A 21,980-nucleotide genomic window follows, 5' to 3' on the forward strand; every position below is an offset into this window, starting at 1 on the left:
TCCTCTAGTTATAGTACAACAGTATGTGAACTGAGCAATTTTGTTATTCTCATAATTAAAGATAAAGATAATTGCACTATTTTGTAAAAACAAAAGTTATATTAAAAAACATTGTAAAAAAATAGTGGCAGAAGTCTGCACATAGAAGTGGTCTTTATTTAATATGGTGATGCATGTTGGATAGCTGCTGGGAAAATGTCTGTCTCCTCTGGATTAACCATAAATGTGAACACTGGAATTATCAGATCGTTTTTTACACCTTCTGTAATAGTAGTGACACAGACTTGATGGGAAATTTCTACTTATGTGAAACTCCTTTAAGCGGACCTGTTATGTGCCAAGAATCTGTTATTTTTTTTTTTTCAGTGTAAATGTCACCATTCTCCTAAATGTATTTATTTTACTCACTTATATAGCGCCATTAATTCCACAGCGCTTTACAGACATCATCATCGGAGCTCACAGCCTAGATTCCCTATCAGTATGTCTTTGGAGTGTGGGAGGAAACCCACGCAAACACAGGGAGAACATACAAACTCCTTGCAGATGTTGTCCTTGGTTGGATTTGAAACCAGGACCACAGCGCTGCAAGGCTACAGTGCTAACCACTGAGCCACCGTGCTCCTGAATGTGGCATTGTTTATTTTTTGTTCCTGTGCTTCCCCTCATGAGATAATGTCCTCTCTTCCCTGTGTATAAATCTAGTAATTTATCCAAAGAAGACTCCTATAGAGAAGAGTTGAGAACTTCGCCCACTTGGCTAAACTCCCTCTCCCCTTAGTTTTACATACAGGGAAAAGAGTAATATCTCAGGAATGGAGAAGAGCAGGAACAAAAGAGAAACACCAGATTCAGTACAACAGCGTCATTTATACCGGGTATATAAAAAAATATTTATGGAAAGGGACATGTCTGTGTTTCATGTATACAAAAAAGGTACATGTGTCATCAGTGTTTGATCAGTGTTTGATCAGTGTGTCGTCAGCGCTTGGCCCGTGTGTCGTCAGCGCTTGGCCCGTGTGTCGTCAGCGCTTGGCCCGTGTGTCGTCAGCGCTTGGCCCGTGTGTCGTCAGTGTTTTTCACATATGTTATACTCGGATGAGACAAGGATGCAATCCGTGTGCTGTACATGTTTTTCACGGACAAATAAACTTGTATCTGTACTTTCCATCAGTGTTGCCAGAAAAAAACAGAACAGCCCTGTGAAAACCACAGACAGAACACATGCGCGTGCAACACGGACGTCTGAAAGAGGCCTTAAAGGGAGGCTTTCATCACAAAATATGTATCCAAACTAAACGCAACACCTTGTAGGGAAGACATAGCCCTAATAATATTTTCTGGCAAATTGAGCACTGGACCAAGATACTAAAATTCATTTAGTGCTGACAGAACCTGTCACCATGAAAATGCAGTCTAATCTGCTGGCACCATGTTATAGAGCAGGGGGAGCTGAGCGGATTGATATCTAAACAAGACAAAAAACCAAGCAATGTGAACTGAGGTCTAAGATGGTAAACATGCAAGAAATAGGAGCATGTTCACACTAGCAAAAAGAAGCAAAACCTACAAAAGACAAAAATATATCTCATACCCTACCATCATTATATATAAATGTAAAGCAAAGTTGCATAATAAATATAGGGTACTTAGTGAACTATTTTTGATCAAAAAAAGTATACAAGCCGTCCCACCAGCGGCAAGGTGACCCTAAATTGGGACGGTACCTATACTGTCTATATTAAAAACCTTACTGTATATCAAAGTTGAAGTAATGCATATAAAAGGGTAGACAAATACCTGGCTTTATGACTCACTACATGGACACAATTCACACCTCCAGATAATTAAACATTCCCAAGGCCTCTCATTTTGCAACAAAAAAACTAATTTGCTCTCCCTAACTTATCAGTAGGAGGCATCACAACTTACACCTCATGAACACATGTCTTGTTGTAACATCTCTCAAATGCTGTGCCTTTTGTCTTATGAATTCATTTGTAATCTTGCCTGAAGAAGGAGCCTCTGTGCTCTGAAAGCTTGCATATATATATATTTTCTGGTTAGGCAATAAAGGTATCACCCCAAGAATACTTTTGTCATTTTTGGCATAAAAGTATTTACATATGATTACAACACAAATTCTACTTAATCTTTTCCCACAAAACTAGATATGAATCTCCTCTGCTCCCCCTGCAATATAACATAGTGCCTGCAGATTTGGACTGCATTTTCAGGGTGACAGGTTCCTTTTAAGTATTTCCACACCTAGCAGTTGATGAGCAGACACAGAACTGGTAACAACCAGCACGATACAAATATTCTTGGTATGCGGTAGGTGAAGGCAGCAATGAATTATAGCAACTACACAAACAGTGAGGGTATTGCACACGATATGAGATGTTTACTGAAACCTGGAGAATTGACACATCTTTGCTAACTCATGGAACATGATGGTTGGCTGTGAAATGGACTGACTTTCAATCAATGGGTAATATATAAATGACTGTACCGTCATGGCCAAAAGTTTTGAGACTGATATAAATTTTATTTTTCCCAAAATTAGCTGCGTCATTGTTTTTAGATCTTTAGTCATTAGTCTCTATGGTTACAGAAGAACAATTAAGGATTTCATAAGTTTTTATATAGTTATTGACAAATATATGAAGTTTATGCAGACTCAATATTTACAGAGTTGACCCTTATTTTACAAGACTTCTGTAGTTCCCATATTTAAAACTTGATTAAAAAATAAGATTGTTGAAAGCCTAGAATCTTCTGTTTTGCGTAAAAGAGATCAATCTTATATAATCACAAAGGTTAATTTGCTCAGAAGAAGTCACTGCACACCTTTGTGAGCAGCGCCTGTGTAGACACGGGACAGACCTTAGCAGATGCCAAGGCTCACCAAGTCTGGGGAGGGGCAATTCAATATGGGTAAACTAATATACTGAACAACTGTCATCCCAAGAGAAGGGCCGCTATAAAGCTTTCACCAAAGGACCCACATACTCAGAGTCTCTCCTGTCATGAAAAGTTTATTTTATTCTCCCGTGACATTGGTAAATACTGATACATGCCTATCTGAAGATACTTTTTACAATTAAATCAGTCCATAAATCCACATTTCCAGTTTCCCAGATCCAGGCACAATTCTACTATACATTTCTTCATCAATATAAGCTGTACTTGATGAAATAAAACTTTTACATAATGTATGTGTTTATATGTGCATACTGTGACCCTGCAATCCTCTGAAGAACACACTTGAAGGTTAAGTAACTCTAGATCTCTGTTAATCTCTTGTAATCTTCTATTACTAAATGAGTGTATACCATCCTAGCATTATTTCTCAGAAAGCCACTTGCATGGCTTGGACAATGAGGTCTCAACAGTGGTTGAATTCCATTTAATTGCTCAGAAGCCATGATTTTCTATATATTCTTTTATTTTGCAGTCCAAGCTATTGCCAAACTTGAGGCATTTTGTCCTTCACAGTGCACTTGTATATTTCATGGGAGAAGTGATGGGACTGGGGCAAGGTAAGTACATTACAGATACTATCTGTGGACAGCACCAATAAGATAGATGCAGGGAAAATATTATTGTACTGTGTTAGGCAGTAGATAGAAAAATATTACACGTTGAGAGTCTTCAGTGGTTGATACATTTTAATGGCTAACTGAAAAGATGGTAACAAATAGCAACTCCGGTTTTTTCATCATACTACGCCTGGTGAAGAGACCTGAGTAGTCTGGAAAGCTTGCTATTTGTTACCATGCTTTCAGTTAGCCATTAAAAGGTATCAACCACTGAGGACTCTCAAATTTTAATAGATTGATCATGGATAGATGAATGTCTAAATAGATCATGGATGGATATGCCAATAGAGAACATGCTGATTTTGTTATTGCAACATGCTAAATTCAAAGGGCCGCACTAACCATTTAAATTGTATGGTTCTGGTAGACCCAGCTGGGTGTTGGTAGAAGCACAATTATCACTCAAAAATATAGACGCAAGAATCAGAGACTTGCATCTTGCAACATTTCAGCTTTAAGACTTAAGAAAGGCTTCAGATAAAAATGCTACAAATGTTATGCCTCAGAAAAGAAAAACACGGGGATGCTGATGTCCAATGTTTTAGCTGTGCTATCTGTCTGGTCACCTTTAAACCCACCCTCCACTGACACCTGCAATTAATAAAATAAAAACAGTCTTTCGACTTACAGATATGTGTGTTGCCACCTTAAAGAGAACATATTCTTGTTTAATCAGAAGAATGAGCAGGGAGAAAATAAAAGTGAGTCTGTGAGCACAAAATGACTGTTCAAACCAAGCACAGGAACTGGAATAAACAAAGGTGAACACAGCATTAGCAAACGGACATTGAATGTGTCCTGATGCAGTGGTCGAACTGTACAGTTTCCCATCCAGACCAATCATCCTATCTGAAGACTTTTGCACTGGCTGATATGTAGTGTGATTTATTTGTCAGGACCCCAACAAAGAAGTCACATTTTATCTCATTTTTTTTTTTTTTTTTTTTTTACCAAGCACAGGAGTCTTACAGAACCCAGAAAGGATGGAGACAGATAGAAAGCAGGTAGATGGGAAGGTGCACCGAACTGATTAGTCTTGTCAAGGATGCACAGAGCTCCTGTGCTTGGTTTGAATGACATTTTGTGCAGATATACCCCCCTTTAAGTTTAGTTCATGCACCTTTCGGTTTCAGTTATATAGGTGACGCTGTAGCACTAAACAGTTACTGCTGTACTCAGTGCATAGTTGTAATTACACCCACTATTTCTGGGCTGACGTTCTGCATTATGTTTTATTTATTTATAGGGGAAACTTTCAATAGGATAACCCCTCCTAAGCCGTCTATATGGGCATGTAGGTCATAGGAAGCTGAATAAAATGATACCTTGATATCTGCCATCCGATGTCTTATTCCAGAGAAATCTACTTTTTTCTTATATGTAAATGAGCAGTTCAGGACTATGGACTGGACACTGATCTGCAGTACATGAGGATCTGCCTCCAGAGCTTATATTACATGAAGGGGCGTTACCAGTGTGATGTGTGATGGCCGCTCTCTGCTCCCCTGATCTCACTGCAGAGCTGTGTGTGATTATTACTGACACATCTGCAGGTTCCTCTCAGCTTCAGCTTCCATCTCACAGGCAGGCAGTGCAGCAATAATGTTCTAATACAGCAGAGCTGTGACAACTGCAACTTCGATAGCATCAAACATAGATGGAACAAATGACTTATTACGGAGTGTCAAGATGGAAAGCTTGAACATGGGACTGCTACTTAACACAAAGAAGACAAAGATATTGACTACCGCCAGGTACAACTGTGACACATTTGAGATGGATGACGACGAACTGGAAGCTGTAAAGAACTTCAACCTACTTGGATCAATGACAACTCAAGACGCAGCAACGACACCCGAAGTCAATAGGAGAAAAGTTATGGGCAAATCAACAATGAAGTCACTGGACAAGGTCTTCAATTCGAGGAATATTTCACTGGCAATGAAGACACAGCTCGTACGTAGTTTGGTCTTTTCTGTGGTAACATACGGGTGCGAAACGAACGATAAAGAAACAAGACAGAAGAAGAATCAACGCCCTTGAGGTGTGGTGCTGGAGAAGGATGTTATCAATACCAACAATATCAAGAAGAACAAACAAATCAATTTTGGAACAAATCAAGTCAGTCATGTCACTCAAAGCACGGATCATCCTGCTATGACTTGCTTACTTTGCCCACATCATACGAAGAGAGCAATCACTTTAGAAGAACATCATGGTCGGAAGAATAGTAGGAAGAAGGCAAAGAGGAAGACCAGCAACCCGATGGCTTGACACTATCAAGATAAAAGTGGAGAAGACCCTGGTGGACCTATCTAGGCTTGCACAAGATTGATCTTCCTATAGAGCCTGCATCCTTCAAGTTACCATACCTGAAGACCGAGCCAAAGGCCATTAAATAATAATAATAATAGTGAGAGCTGTACCAAATGTAAGGAAACAAAGTTCCGTTCTACTGTCCCATGTTAGTTACATGATTCACATTTGTAACGTTCCCTTTTATTAAAAATATTCTGGAGGCGGATTCTCATACAGATCAGTGTCTGGCCCAAAGTCCTGAACAGTTCATTTATGTATCAGAAAAACTTGGATTTTTCTGGAATAAGACATTGGACCGCAGATATCAAGGTATCATTTTATTCAGCTTCCTGTGACCTACATGCCCATATAGACGGCTTAGGAAGGTTGATCCTACTGACAGATTCCCTTTACCGCTGGCCATAACTTACTATAGCCATGAACCTGGTGAATTTTATGTCTTTTACACTCTTCATAAATAGGATAGTTTTAAAGTCTTTAAAAAAAATTGCACACCTTATTCACTTTTTAGCCTAATTTCAGCTATAATTAAAAGGGAAGGATAGGTACAACTTGCAGATTGCTGGAGGTACCATCACAGGGACTGTCACTAAGGGCGCAGTCAGATGGCCGAATTACTCTTGCGAAGATCACATCGCAATCCTTAGACTGGCCGTCGGCTCTCCTGACCCGAGCGTGACAGCTGCATAGAAAAACATGCCGCCACGCTGAGTCAGGAGAGCCACTTGCCAGTCCGAGGATTGAGAAAAAACTGACCGGCACATCGAAAACAAGAAATAGGTGTGTACCGGTGCTCACTAGGAGCAGCTACCTCCATATACAAATAAAAAAACAAAGTAGCACACTGCAACGCTAACTATGTGAACAGAACATGAAACATATGACATTTGAATAGCATTACTGCTCTAGAAAATAGAAATAAATGAGAAATTGGGCAATTAATGTGTACCTGGTAGCCACAATAAGGCTCTTCTCCTTATACCAGGACCCTGCCAATGTGAACTCCTCTCTAAGAGACAAAAGTCTGATTGTGTGTGGGAAAGCAAGATCCTGCTGCAATTAAAACCACCTGTCATTTATTGAAGTGCATATGTTTATTATTTTTAACATTTTTTAAGCACTTTTTAAGGCAGATTATGAAGTTTACTGGCCTGAAAAAGACACCGTGGATACATAGCCTGAGGCCGGATTCACACAAGGCTTCGCTTAACAAACAAACTGTCAGTGAAATTGAGCACCGCACGTCTATATAAAATGAATGGCATGTATGTGCTGTCCTTTTTTTTTTTTTGTGGACCCATTAACTGGAATGGGCAAGTTTCACCCGCAAATCAGATGAAAATTAGACGTGTTCTTTTTCTTGTGGACCAATGATCAGCAAAATAAGGAACAAACAAGTAAAAGGCCCATAGACTATAATGAGTATGTGTTCTATCTGCAAAAAAAAACGGACACATACATACGTGGAAGTGTGAGCTTAAGGCATCCTTCACATGCCTTTCTTTTGCAGCGTTTTTTAGGGCTCTTTCATCCGTCCTGATATTTCTGGTACTGGAGAAACCAGTATCTGAGATATCCATGTCCGTGTGCACCTGTGTTTCATGCATGTGCCGCATCAGGAGCTCACGTACCAGAGCCTGGGAATCAGCGGTACAGTTAGCGCTGTTCCCAAGCGCCGGGTGCTGAACGCTGACCTCATCATTGTCCCCTGCCGGCGCTGCGGCGAGCATCGGCAGAGACAATGATGAGAGTAGTAGTGTCTGTAAAAATAAGAATAAAAAAATACCCTCTCGGCGTGATCGGTCGCATGGATTACAGAGAGGGACACTTAGGACAGGTGAGTATAAGTTTTTTTATTCTTATATTTACAGTTTGACACTGTGGGAGCAGACACTACTACTCTCATCACTGTCCCTGCTGGTGCTGATTGCAGCGCCAGCAGGGAACAATGATGAGGGCAGCGTTCAGCACACGGTGCTTGGGACCAGCGCAAACTATACTGCTGATTCCCAGGCGCCAGTACGTGTCCACAGATGACACACGGACATTTTGCGGCCCGTGCAGCGTATAAAAAATGGACATGTCAGCGTGTTTTGCCCACGGACACACTGACGTGAAAACACACTGACGCTCACAGACCCATTCATTTGAATGGGTCTATGTGTGTCAGTGTCTCCAGTACGTGTGGAAACTGTCACCACATGTACCGGAGATACTGACATGTGAAAGAGCCCTTAGCCTGTACAAAATGGCAAAATGTTATTTACATGTGTTTTCCCATAATTTTTTGTGGCATTTTTCAACTAGAGAGAAGTAATCTAGTACTTTTCATATTTTTTTTACCGATTTCAAACAAACTTCTGGCTGCAGCACTTTTTTTAACAGTAAAACTGCAACAAAAGATAGCAGCCAATTCCACAAAATATTGCATTTTTTTTCTTGAAAACGTTACAGCCCTAATTCATAATTTGCGTTTTGTTTTTTTGTTTTTTACTTATTTTCCTTTTTTGTCTTATGATATTAGTTGTCGTTTTTTGCCACTCCTCAAAATTGTGCAAGCGATTGATGAATTTGGCACAAAGTCTTTTTTTCCTGTCTTGAACAGTTTTTACGACTTTTGGGGCCAAAACTCACAAAAATGTGGCAAACATTTTGGCACACTCCAAAAAAACACCAGTGGGGGACTGGAGTAAAATTGCGCCAAATTTTGAGACTTTGAAATAGACTTAAAGAAAGGCGCAAATAGAATAATTAATTGGGTGCAAAACTGAAAACTAGACAACAAATAGGCACAAAGGCAATGATCAATCGGAGCCTACATGCGAATATTGAGTCAGACTTATCAATAGCATAATAAAATGAATAATTTTAGAAGACAACAAATATTGCCTTTATTGCGCAGTTTATTTTGAAATGGCTTAATTGAAATGATAATTTTGGTAAAAATTGGATTTACTCCGGCTGAGCTTTAGTACATAATAATATTTCTTTCTATAGCGCAAACATATTCTGAAGCACTTTACATTTTAGAGGGGACTTGTACAGACAATAAAAGACATTACAGAATAACAATCACATAAATCAACCGATACCAAGAGGAGTCAGGGTCCTACTTGCAAGCTTACAACCTATGAGGAAATGGGGGAGTCACGAAAGGTAAATGCTAAAAAGTGCTTGAATTGTACGGTCCAGCCATCAATATAATAAATAGGGTGGGCACCAGTGCAATGACTGGCACAAGATAGAGGCATCGATGTAGCGGTTGGTGAGGAATATGATCCTGGCTGCTGCATTCAGGACTGATTGGAGAGGGGAGAGTTTAGTAAGAGAGAGACTGATTAGTAGAGAGTTGCAATAGTCTAGATGAAAATGAATATGTTTTTGCTGAGTCAAAGGTAAGAAAGGGTTGAATTCTAGAAATGTTTTTGAGGTGTAGATGATATGAACGGGCGAGTGATCAGATGTAGGGACGAGTGAAGGAAAGATCTGAATCAAGTATGACCCCAAGACAGTTGGCTTGTTAGAATCATAGAATCATAGAATGGTAGAGTTGGAAGGGACCTCCTGGGTCATCTGGTCCAACCCCCTGCTCAAAGCAGGATTCACTAGATCATCTCAGACAGATGTCTGTCCAGCCTCTGTTTGAAGACGTCCATTGAAGGGGAACTCACCACCTCTCGTGGCAGCCTGTTCCACTCATTAATCACCCTAACTGTCAAAAAGTTTTTTCTAATATCTAATCTGTGTCTCCTCCCATTTAGTTTCATCCATTGCTTCTAGTCTTTCCTTGTGCAAATGAGAATAAAGATGATCCTTCTACAATGTGACAGCCCTTGACATATTTGTAGACAGCTATTAAGTCTCCTCTCAGTCTTCTTTTTTGCAAGCTAAACATTCCCAAATCCTGCAACCGTTCCTCATAGGACATGGTTTGCAGACCAGTCACCATTCTGGTCGCTCTTCTCTGAACTTGCTCCAGTTTGTCTATGTCTTTTTTAAAATGTGGTGCCCAAAACTGTACACAGTATTCCAGATGAGGTCTGACCAAAGAGGAGTAAAGACCGATAATGACTTCACGTGATCTAGACTGTATGCTTCTGTTAATACATCCCAGAATTGTATTTGCCTTTTTTGCTGCTGCATCACACTGTTGACTCATGTTCAGTCTATGATCTATTAGTATACCTAAGTCTTTTTCACATGTACTGTTGCTTAGCTCTATTCCTCCCATTCTGTATATGCTTTTTTCATTTTTATTGCCCAGATGTAGTACTTTGCATTTTTCCCTGTTAAAAGCCATTCTGTTGGTTGCTGCCCATTGCTCCAGTTTATTTAGGTCTTTTTGAATCCTCTCTCTCTCTTCTCTAGTATTAGCTATCCCTCCTAGCTTTGTGTCATCAGCAAATTTAATCAGTTTACCCTCAATTCCTTCATCTAAATCATTGATAAAGATGTTGAACAATACAGGTCCCAGGACGGAGCCCTGTGGTACCCCACTTGAGACATTCATCCAGCTGGATGTGAAGCCATTTACAACCACCCTTTGAGTCCGATCACTAAGCCAGTTATGAATCCACCTAACAGTTGCCTGGTCCATTGCATACTTGGTCATTTTTTCAATAAGGATGGTGTGAGATACTTTGTCAAATGCTTTGCTGAAGTCAAGATATACTATATCTACAGCATTTCCCTGATCCACCCAGTCAGTGATTCTGTCATAGAAGGAAATTAAGTTAGTCTGACATGACTTGATAGTTACAAACCCATGCTGACTCTGGTTAATCACTTCATTCTTATCCATGTACTTACATACATGTTGTTTAATAATTTGTTCAAAGATCTTTCCTGGTATAGAAGTCAGACTCACCGGCCTATAGTTCCCTGGGTCCACCTTCTTCCCCTTTTTGAAGATAGGAACAACATTTGCTCTTCTCCAGTCTTCTGGGACTTCTCCTGTTCTCCAAGAATTTTCAAAGATTATGGAGAGTGGTTCTAAAATTTCTTCTATGATCTCCTTCAGTACTCTGGGGTGTAATTCATCTGGACCTGGAGACTTGAACTCATTTATGTTAGCTAAATATTCCCTCACAATCTTTCTGTTTACAGATAACTTGGATTCCTCTATTCCTTTAAAAGGACAGTGAAGATCAGTTGATGTTACATTTTCTTTCTGAGAGAAAACAGATGCAAAATAGGAATTAAAAAGTTCGGCCTTCTCAACATCCTCTCTTACCATTTCTCCATTTTCATCCTGTAAAAATCCTATAGCATCTTTGACTTTTCTTTTACTTTTGACATACCCCCAAAATCCTTTTTTATTGCTTTTGACATCTCTTGCAAGCCTTAATTCATTGTCAGCTTTAGCTAACCTGATACGTGCCCTGCAGGATCTGCAGACTGCATTATAATCTTCTTTAGATATGCCTCCCTCTTTCCATTTAATAAACATTTCTTTCTTTCTTTTTAGCATGTGTTTAAGTTCTGTGTTCATCCATCCTGGTTTCCTTAAATGCTTCCCATTCTTCCTACTTTTCGGGATTGTTAACGATTGTGCTTTGAGAATCTCATTTTTAAAAATTTCCCATCCTTCCTGGACATTTTTGTCCTTAAGGACATCCAGCCATTGGATCCCTCCTATTCTCTTTTTGAGTCTCTTAAAATCTGCCTTTCTAAAATCTAACCTTGAAGTTTGAGTCTTCACATGTCTTCCTCCTCTAGTTATCCAAAATTCTATAATAGCATGATCGCTGCCTCCTAGGGTCCCAGCCACCTTTACCTCCTCAACCATTTCCTCCCTGTTTATAAGGATTAGATCCAAAGTAGCAGATCCCCTTGTTTTCTCCCCTACCTTTTGGAAGATAAAGTTGTCAGCAAGAGAGGATAAGAATTTTCTTGACCTGTTAGTTTTACTTGAGAGAGATTCCCAACAAATGTCTGGATAGTTGAAATCTCCCATGACCACTACGTCATATTTTTTGGAGAACTTGGTCATTTGATACATAAAGAGTTCATCCATATCTTCAGCTTGCCCAGGTGGCCTGTAGTAAATGCCTACAATGGTGTCCTTTCCGTTGTTCTCTCCTTGTATTCTTACCCAAACAGTTTCCACAGAACTCCCAGTCTCTGAAGCTTCAATCTCTGTGCAGATATATGCTTTTCTAACATACAATGCAACACCTCCTCCTCGTTTATCAAGTCTGTTTCTTGCAAATAAGTTGTATCCTTTTAGCCTTTTATTCCAATCATGTGTATCGTCCCACCAAGTTTCAGTGATTCCAATGACATCATATTCCTTTTCCTGCATTAGTAGTTCCAATTCTCCTTGTTTGTTGCCCATGCTTTGTGCATTTGTATAAAAACATTTTAGTTTGTGATTGGTTTCTCTTCCTCCCATATTTTTATTATTTAAATTGTTTTGTCTTTGTTCTTCCTTTCCACTTCCAGTAGCAGAGATCTCAATAGTATTTGTCAGCTGTATGGCTTTTTCTGGCCTTTTGCTTCCCTTCCCACATTGTTCTAGTTTAAAGCTCTTCTGATGAGTGTAGCAAGGCGACTTCCAAATACATGTTTTCCAGTCTTCGTAAGGTGCACCCCATCTCTAGCAAGTAGTCCATCGTATAGGTAATTCATTCCGTGATCCAGAAATCCAAATCTTTGTTGACGGCACCATCGACGTAGCCAGTTGTTCACCTGTAGAATCTTATTCCACCTCATTGTTCCATGGCCATCCACTGGGAGGATGGATGAGAAGACCACCTGCGCTCCCAATTCTTTCACTTTCTTGCCTAAGTCTTCAAAGTCACTGCAGATGGTTTCCAGGTCCTTTCTTGCGGTGTCATTTGTCCCCACATGTATTAGCAGGAATGGGTAGTGATCTGTAGGTCTGAAGAGTCTTGATATCCTGTCAGACACATCTTTAATTTTTGCTCCTGGAAGACAGCACATTTCTCTTGAGGTTATGTCTGGTCTGCAGATAGCGGCCTCTGTTCCTCTTAACAGGGAATCCCCCATGACCACCACTCTCCGTTTTTTCTTCACAACATTCTTCTTTCTCCATCCAGGAGGATTCTGAGGGCTTACAAGGTTATTCATTGCTGGCAAAGTCTTATTTTGCTGTATTTCTTCATGGTTCTCCTGCGTGAGAGCCTGGTACTGGTTCCTGAGCAGTATGGGTGCTGACTGCCTCTCGATCCTCCTGCTTCTGTGGGTCACATGCTTCCATTCCTGTTTCGTCAGGTGCAGTTCGAATTTCTTCTCTTTCTGAATCATGAAGAGATAATTCTGCTCTGTCTAAGAACTCTTCACCTTCCTTAATGATTTTCAAAGTAGTTAACCTCTCTTCTAGATTTCGCAACTTTTCCTCCAACAGGGACACAAGCTTGCATTTCTGGCATGTGAAGTTTGGCTTTTCCACTGGCAAGTCTGTGAACATGTAGCAGGATATGCAGCTCACCAAATGGCTCCTGGACTCTTCCATGTTCTTATTGTTAATGTTCTGAAAACAGTGAAAAAAGCTTAAAAAAAAAGCTGTCCTCTTTTCAGCTCCAACAGCCAAAGTCCAGTGTTCTTTGAGCTCGCGGAGACTGTTCACTTACCCCAAAATGCAGTGGGAATATGCAAATTATCTCCTCAGGACTCCTCCCCTGGTTTACCGATGTCCTCTTTTCAGCTCCAACAGCCAAAATCCAGTGTTCTTTGAGCTCGCGGAGACTCTTCACTTACCCCAAAATGCAGTGGGAATATGCAAATTATCTCCTCAGGACTCCTCCCCTGGTTTACCGATGTCCTCTTTTCAGCTCCAACAGCCAAAATCCAGTGTTCTTTGAGCTCGCGGAGACTCTTCACTTACCCCAAAATGCAGTGGGAATATGCAAATTATCTCCTTAGGACTCCTCCCCTGGTTTACCGATGTCCTCTTTTCAGCTCCAACAGCCAAAATCCAGTGTTCTTTGAGCTCGCGGAGACTCTTCACTTACCCCAAAATGCAGTGGGAATATGCAAATTATCTCCTCAGGACTCCTCCCCTGGTTTGTTGCTGGGGAGTAATGGTGGAGCCACACACGGAGATGGCAATATCGGGCACAGGTAGGTTAGCAGAGGGAGGAAACACAAGGAGTTCAGTTTTTGACAGGTTCAGTGTCAGATAGATGGAGGACATGATGTTAGAGACGGCAGAAAAACTATCACTGGTGTTTTGTAATAATGCAGGTGTAATGTCAGTGGACTATGTGTATAATTGAGTGTCATCAGCATAGAGATGGTACTGAAAGCCAAATCTACTGATTATTTGCCAATAGGGGCAGTATACAAGTGAAAGAGGAGGGGGCCTAATCCTGAACATTGAGGAACCCCAAAAGTAAGGCGAAGAGGAGCCGGCAAAAGATACAATGAAGGAGAGGTCAGAGAGATGGGAGGAGAACCAGGAGAGAGCAGTATCCTTGAGGCCGATAGTGAGGAGGAGCTGGTAATCCACAGTACATTCCACCAATATAGTGCGCCACACAATTTTAATAAATTTGGTGAATTTTACGGGTCCTCTTACCCACGTTCATTTTTTCAGACACTTTTCATAAGTAAAAAAGTTTGAAAGACCTTAAGAAATTAGCACACCCCATTTATTTTTTCAGTCAAATTTTGGCCAGAGTACAAGGGGTAGGATAGGTATAACTTACTGATCGATGGAGGTCCTTATTACTTATTACAAACGTATCTGATAAAGGGGCCGTTGTGCACTGGAACCTTAGCCAGAGTAAGTTTTACTCCTCTAATATTTTTTTCACACAAACGTATTTATGTCACAATATTGGCAAACAAAGATTGGGATCCAACATGACTCTTCACTTTAGCTACCATTTGGTATGTGAAAATATTATCAACTTAACATCAATTTCTTTTTTGTCATCTCAGGTCTGTGTTGTGCAATGATCCAGACATGTTTGACATTCCCGTCAATGTTCCTGTTGACACTATTAAACTTCGGGTAGAAAAAACTGTTATTCGTAGAATTCCCACTGAAGCCTTCTATTACCTGGTGGATCTGAAATATCTTTGGATCACCTACAACAGTATTACTAGCATTGACTCAAGCAGCTTTTACAATCTAAAACAGCTGCATGAATTACGCCTGGATGGTAATCTGATATCGATTTTTCCATGGGAATCTATATTAGAGATGCCTCGATTGCGAACCCTGGACCTACATAATAATAAGATAGCAACAATCTCAGCGGAGGCAGCACGCTACCTGAGGAACATTACATACCTTGACATATCCAGCAATAAGCTTACCACTCTGCCTTTGGATCTATTGGACATCTGGACTCCATTCTCCAGCCCAGCATTAAAGGGAACAGAGCAACTTTACCAAAGAGTTGTACTAGGTAAAGTCTGAAAATGCACTTGATGGATTACACATATTGTTTGCTAGAAAATGTATATTCTGTATTTTTAAAGGGAATCTGTCACCATTTTTTGCCATCTAATCTGCTAGAAGAAATCACTGTTTTATTAGCAGGAGATTATCACTAGAGGACTAGTAAACCAGCTGCCATGTAGTCCTCCATATTCATAAGCTCTGTATAACCCCGCCCCCTCCACTGATTGGCAGCTTTCTGCATACATTGTACATGGACAGAAACCTGCCAATCAGAGGTGTGGGCAGGGTTATACAGAGCACAGCATTCAGAGAATTAGTAAATCTGCAGCAGATAAAACAGTGATTTTTAGAAAATTATAGCAAGCAGCTGATTAAGTGATACATTTCTGGAATCAGGGTCTCTGCCCTTCCATCATGCTGCTCTCAGATTACATACCAAAACTTGGTGACAGATTCCCTTTAAATTCCAAATTGTGAGGCTTAAATAGGTATTTTTATCTCCTACATTTATGGCATAAACACAGGATACACCATAAATGTCTCATCAATACCACCTAAGGTTATTTCTCGAATCAGACATTATTTTTTTTTAGAAATGGAGAGGTGGCTCTCTTCATTCATTTCAATGGGAATTCCAAAAATTGCTAAGCAAACTGTCTGGTTTTACAGTTCATCCCTATTTACTTCTGTCTGTTTTATTAATTTTTTTGCAAGTTTTTTTTACCAGCCAGATACTAAAATTGCACAAGTCAGCATGACTTAGCTGAACATTTTGCAATAATTAATGTGTTACAATCTATTAAAATTCTGAAAGAAAAATAATATAATTTATTTTGTAAGATAGTGTAATTTAGTTTTACAGGGTTTGTATAACATTATAAAAACAGCTAATTTCATCCAAAAACAGTCCCATGACTATCCATATACAGTGGGTGAAGTAAGTAATAAACCAATTTTCTAAGTAAATATATTTCTAAAGGTTCTACTGACATGAAATTCTCACCAGATGTCGGTAACAACCCATCCAATCCACACAGGCAAAGAAATCAAACTATAGATCTCCATGAATGATGTTATGTGTAATAATGAGAAATGACACAGGAAAAAAGTATTGAAGACGCTTACTGAAATGTATTTAATACTTTGTATAAAGATTGGCTGGGCCATTCTAGCAGCTTTATTTTCTTTCTCTGAAACCAATTGACAGCTTCCTTGGCTTGTGTTTGGGATTATTGTTTTGCTGAAATGTCCACCCTCATTTCATCTTCATCATCCTGGTAGGTGGCAAAAGATTTTTATAAAGAATGTCTTGTTACATTTGTCATAACATACAACCTTAAAGAGAAGCTGTCAGCAAGATTTTGTAATATAAAGTAGACATGGCTGTAATGGTTCTGTAATGCTGATTAAATTGATGCCTTTGGTGAAGAAATCGGCTTTGTGGTTCTTCTTTAATTTCGGTGCACTGGGGCCGGACTGTGCACGGGGTCTTCTCCCTATCTGTGATTACACGGACCCTCTTCCTGCCTATTCTGCTTAAAATTTCAACAGTGACCTGTCAGTCTAAGACCAGAGACAGACGCCATTACAGCCATGTTTTTATTTTCCATTATAAAATCGTGCTGACGGGTTGTTTTTAAACAATGGGTGATTTTCTGATGATAGCTTCCATGTAAGGTGCCTAGGAGTTGGTACTCGACCAATTTACTAATTATAGACCATCAATATCAGCTTCCGAGAAAGGAACCCTGGTTGTTAATGTAAATCCTATATTACTGCTGGTACATAGGTTTTTGCAGTCATTTCTAATAATGATGCATTTTAGTAAAGTATAAGACCAGTAAAGCATTGGCTACCACTGACTTACTGAATCAGTCATTTCGCAATTGACAGTAATAAAATTTGTGCAGATCTGTTGATGTTGCGCAAGTTCATCCGGTGATTGGATCACGCTCACCCATATAAGTCTATGGTGTGAGTGAAAGATTGGACTGCACTTGGATGTCATCTGAGTGCTGTCTGATGTACCCACACAGATAGTTGAGAAGATGGAGAAATTACGTTCTCCATCTTTTCCACACCTGTTCTGAGTTTCCCTCACGTGAGAGAATCAGAGCACACTCAGATGACTCTCGGAACAAACTCCTGATTCTCTCACATGAGAGAATATACAGCAGTGTGAACGTACTCTTAATCTCACGTGGCTGACTTGAAATATTGAGTTTGGGGGAAGCATTTTACATAGAAGTATATTTGGTGTATGTAAAGGTCTCTGTAGCCTTAGGCTGATATCAAATTTTGATCTTTGTAGTGCACGCCCTCTGACTGAGCCCTCCTCCAATCAGCCTAAGCCATTTTTAAATAGAGCATGATCCTACCTGCCCGTATAATTGTAGGCTTTTAGCCGCGAGAGGCATCATGTTAGGTTTAGGGGTATGCCTTGTCCCTTGCATTTTTTTTGTCACTTTCCTTTTTTGTCTCGTGTTATTAGTTGCTGTTTGGGTGCCAAACTCATCAAAATGGCGCATGCGGTTTATGAATTAGGAGCAAAGTTAAAAGAAAAGGTTGATGCATTAGGTGAAAACACCTGGAATCGCTAACTTCATCCACAATCAATGCGGAAAACAAGCAAGCACACATAAAATAGACTTCAAAACAAGCGCAAATATAATAATGACCAACAAAAAAAGGCACAAAACACAAAAAACTTGGGAAAAAAAGACGCAAAGGCAATGATGAATTGGGGCTATTATGTTAGTTTAGCTAGCTGACAGATGCACCTGGGTATAAACCGTCTTATACAGAGTTAACTGTACTATGAGGGGCAGGATTAGCAGGGATTTCCCAATTAGCAGCCTTGTACTCCAGAAATGATTTAATCTCAGTCATGTGCTTAAGGCAGATAGTCATGACTTCAACCAACACACATCCTTAGCCTCCTTCCTTATTTCACCTGCTTTTAAACCTTTTAATTAATTAACCATTCCACATCAGACCGAGGAAACGTGACATGCTTATTATACCAAACATCTCCTTCAGTGTATGACTTACTGTTATGGACTTTGATATGGTTTATTGTCTATCAATTAAATCATTGTGGATTTTTTTATTTTGCTTTTTATAGACACGATTAACAGAAAGTCAAAGCAAAAACTAATCTCTTCAAAGTGATTATCGTATAATGAAATATTTACACACAAAAAATACATGATTCACTCATTATGACACTATATTATCTCTGGAACAACCATTTTATTTTAGAAGTTAATTTTTCAAATGCAGGTGACCAATTTATAGTGAAGGTCATTGTCCCATAAATACATTTGAATCTGGAAGGTAAAACTTCATCATAAGCTTGTTAAAAGTTATTGAAAAGTTACTGAATATCTGTTTGAGTATAGTTAATATGTTGTATGATTATTAAAGATTTAAATATTCCTATTCCTATAGCAGAATTACTAGGGTACGAGCAAGACATTTAGGCTCCAGTCACATATGTTACGTCCTTGTCTGAACATGCTCCTATAGCTTTAGTCTCTGCCACTTCCACTGCCAATGGCACTTGGCTTGGGGATGCATACATGGTTCTGTTTTATGGTAGTCTGGCTGGGTCTTGAGGTCCCGGCCAGATAGGGAGTCTATGTCTTACTATGGGGTGCTCTCTACTCTAAGCCTTGGGTGGGACCACTCCCTATTTAAACCCCCAGTAACAACTTTTAGTAGACATAGTTTGTAACTACCTTAGCCTGTTGCTTGTCTAGTCCTACTATCCTGCATTTTCTGCTGTTTAGTTCCTGACTTCTTGTATTTTCACTACACCACTATTTCTCAAATTTTTATACCTGATTTATACTTTCTGGTAATAATAACCCGAATTTATGACCCTTCTCTCTGCCAGTCTGCTCTGTCGGCCAGAACCCACATTGTGGATGTAACCCAGGGGTCCCTGCGTAAGTCCAGATTCTTGTTTAAGGTTTGAAGGGTGAAGGCCACAGTTTCCCTGGGACTTGCTATTGGGAGTGGCTTATGCAAAGCCTGTCTGCGGAAGGTCTAATAAGAGCTGTCAGTCTACCATGAACAAAGCTCCATTACTTTAATGACAGGCCTCCAAGTTATAGATCACCTCCAAGCAGTGGTTGATCAAATTGAAAACCTGGCTCAGTTGATCCAGGATTTTGTAGAGTGGGTTCAGCATCATGAAACCATCAAGGCTCAAGCCACTGCCCAAGCCACTGCAGCACTTTCTTTGACCATTCCCAAACTCATGGTTAATCTACGTAACTGTTTTTCAGGTGACTAATATTTTTTCACCTTTAGGCCCACATTCATCTGTTTCTGAGAGCCAAGGTGCGAGACTCAGCATTTCCCTGCTGCAGGGTGACCCCCAGGCTTTGACCTTCTCTTTACTGCCTGATGCTCCAAAACACTCCACAGCGCAGTGGGCTCTTTCTTTGAGGTCTTTGGGCTCCATTAAAGGGGACCCTGACTATGTAGCATTATCAGGAAGTAAAATAGCAGTCCTACATTAATGCTGGCGTACTGCTGAGAAGTACTGTACTGAGATTCGGTGCTAGGCCATAGAGTCTCAATGGAATGATTAGGCCCCTTGCTATCACTTACATACTAGACTTTCTGACCTAATCAAAGACATATTAGCACAATTTCTTCTTCCTGATTCCCTTGACTCAGCCATTTCCTTGGCAATATGTCTTGATAGGCTTTCGCAGACCGGAATGTACCACTGGTTCTGCACGTCCACCTCAGAAACATGTGCGTACTATGTTTATTGAGGAGACCATGCAGATTTTGGTGACTCAGTTACATCAACAACAAGAGGTCTAGTGACTAAAGCTGGATCAATATACAATGGGGAAAATAAGTACCGTATTTGATACACTTCTGATTTTGCAACTTTTCCCACCTACAAAGAATGGAGAGTTCTGTAATTTTTATCATAGGTACACTTCAACTGTGAGAGACAGAAACTTAAAAAAAAAATCCAGAAAATCACATTGTATGATTTTTGCATAATTAATTTGCATTTTATTGCATGAAATAAATATTTGAAACAATAGAAAAACAGAACTCAATATTTGGTACAGAAACCTTTGTTTGCAGTTACAGAGGTCAGAATGTTTCCTGTAGATCTTGACCAAGTTTGCACACACTGCAACAGGGATTTTGGCTCACTCCTCTATGCAGATCTTCTCCAAATCTTTCAGGTTTCGGGGCTGTCGCTGGACAACATTGAGTTTCAGCTCTTTCAAAAGATTTTCTATTGGGTTCAGGTCTGGAGACTGGCTAGGCCACTCCAGGACCTTGAAATGCTTCTTACAGAGCCACTCCTTAGTTTCTCTGGCTGTGTGTTTCGGATCATTGTTATGTTGGAAGACCCAGCCATGACCCATCTTCGATGCTCTTACTGAGGGAAGGAGATTGTTTGCCAAAATCTTGCGATACATGACCCCAACCATCCTTCAATACAGTGCAGTCATCCTGTCCCCTTTGCGGAAAGTTACCCCCAAAGTAAGATGTTTCCCCCACCATGCTTCATGGTTGAAATGTTGTTTTTGGGGTTGTACTCATCCTTCTTCCTCCAAACACGGCGAGGGGAGTAGATACCAAATAGTTCTATTTTGGTCTCATATTACCACATGACCTTCTCCCATTCCTCCTCTGGATCATCCAGATGGTCATTGGTGAACTTCAAACGGGCCTGGACATGTGCTGGCATGAGCAGGGAAAACTTATGTGCCCTGTAGGATTTTAACCCCTTAATAACATCTGACGTACTAATATGCGTCTGTGCCCTGGGACTTAAGAGCCAGACCCGTATTAGTACGTCATCGCGATCGCGCGCGCACACAGGCTGTGCGGGCGCGATCGCCGCCGGGCGTCAGCTGATTGTCACAGCTGACACCCGGTACTATGTGCAGGGAGCGGTCCTGCACCGCTCCCAGCACATTAACCCCCGCGATGCTGCGATCGAAGTCGATCGCGGCATTGCGGGGGCAAGGGGAGGTGATCGGCGATACTCACCTCCTCTTCCGGCTTCCAGCGCAGTCTGCAAAGGCTTCCCGGGTGTTGCCATGACGACCCGATGTCGTCATGACAACATCCGGGTCACCAGAGAGCAGGAAGATTGCTTGGACATGCGCAGTGCATCTCCAAGCAATCTTCACACTGTGCACTTCTGACAGCCTTCATGGCATAGGGATGGTGCTCCATTCCTGTGCCATGCAGGCGATCAGAAAAAAAAAAGTGAAAGTCCCAGAGTGGGACAAAGTAATAAAGTGTATAAACTGTCTGAAAGTGGAAAAAAAAAAAAAAAATGTGCAAAAATATTATAAAAAAATAAAAAAAATACACCAAAAATAAAAATATAATGTACCCATCAATAAATATTATTATCAAAAAAAAACAATAAAAGTACACATATTTGGTATCGCCGCGTCCGGAACAACCTGACCTATAAAATTGTCCCACTAGTTAACCCCTTCAGTGAACACGGTAAAAAAAAAAAAAAAAAAACGAAGCAAAAAACAATGCTTTATCACCATACCGCCAAACAAAAAGTGGAATAACACGCGATCAAAAAGACGCATATAAATAAAAATGATACCGCTGAAAACGTCATCTCGTCCCGCAAAAAACAAGCCGCCATACAGCTCCATCAGCCAAAA

General features: G+C 40.3%; 1 protein-coding gene across 1 annotated transcript in view; it reads left to right on the top strand.

The window, feature by feature from the left end:
- The first annotated feature begins 3,357 nt into the window (after positions 1–3,357).
- The window catches only part of LRIT3 (leucine rich repeat, Ig-like and transmembrane domains 3), a 69,614-nt gene continuing 50,991 nt past the window's right edge, over positions 3,358–21,980 (top strand). The window contains exons 1-2 of the mRNA XM_073655467.1: positions 3,358–3,542; positions 14,829–15,301. Of these exons, the coding sequence (XP_073511568.1) occupies positions 3,427–3,542; positions 14,829–15,301 (589 nt within the window). The 5' untranslated portion in view covers positions 3,358–3,426. The remainder of the gene's footprint in view (positions 3,543–14,828; positions 15,302–21,980) is intronic.

The sequence above is a fragment of the Phyllobates terribilis genome, unplaced genomic scaffold (assembly GCF_046119375.1).
Source record: "Phyllobates terribilis strain yellow unplaced genomic scaffold, ASM4611937v1 Scaffold_1__5_contigs__length_1240528914, whole genome shotgun sequence".
Classification (NCBI taxonomy): Eukaryota; Metazoa; Chordata; class Amphibia; order Anura; family Dendrobatidae; genus Phyllobates; species Phyllobates terribilis.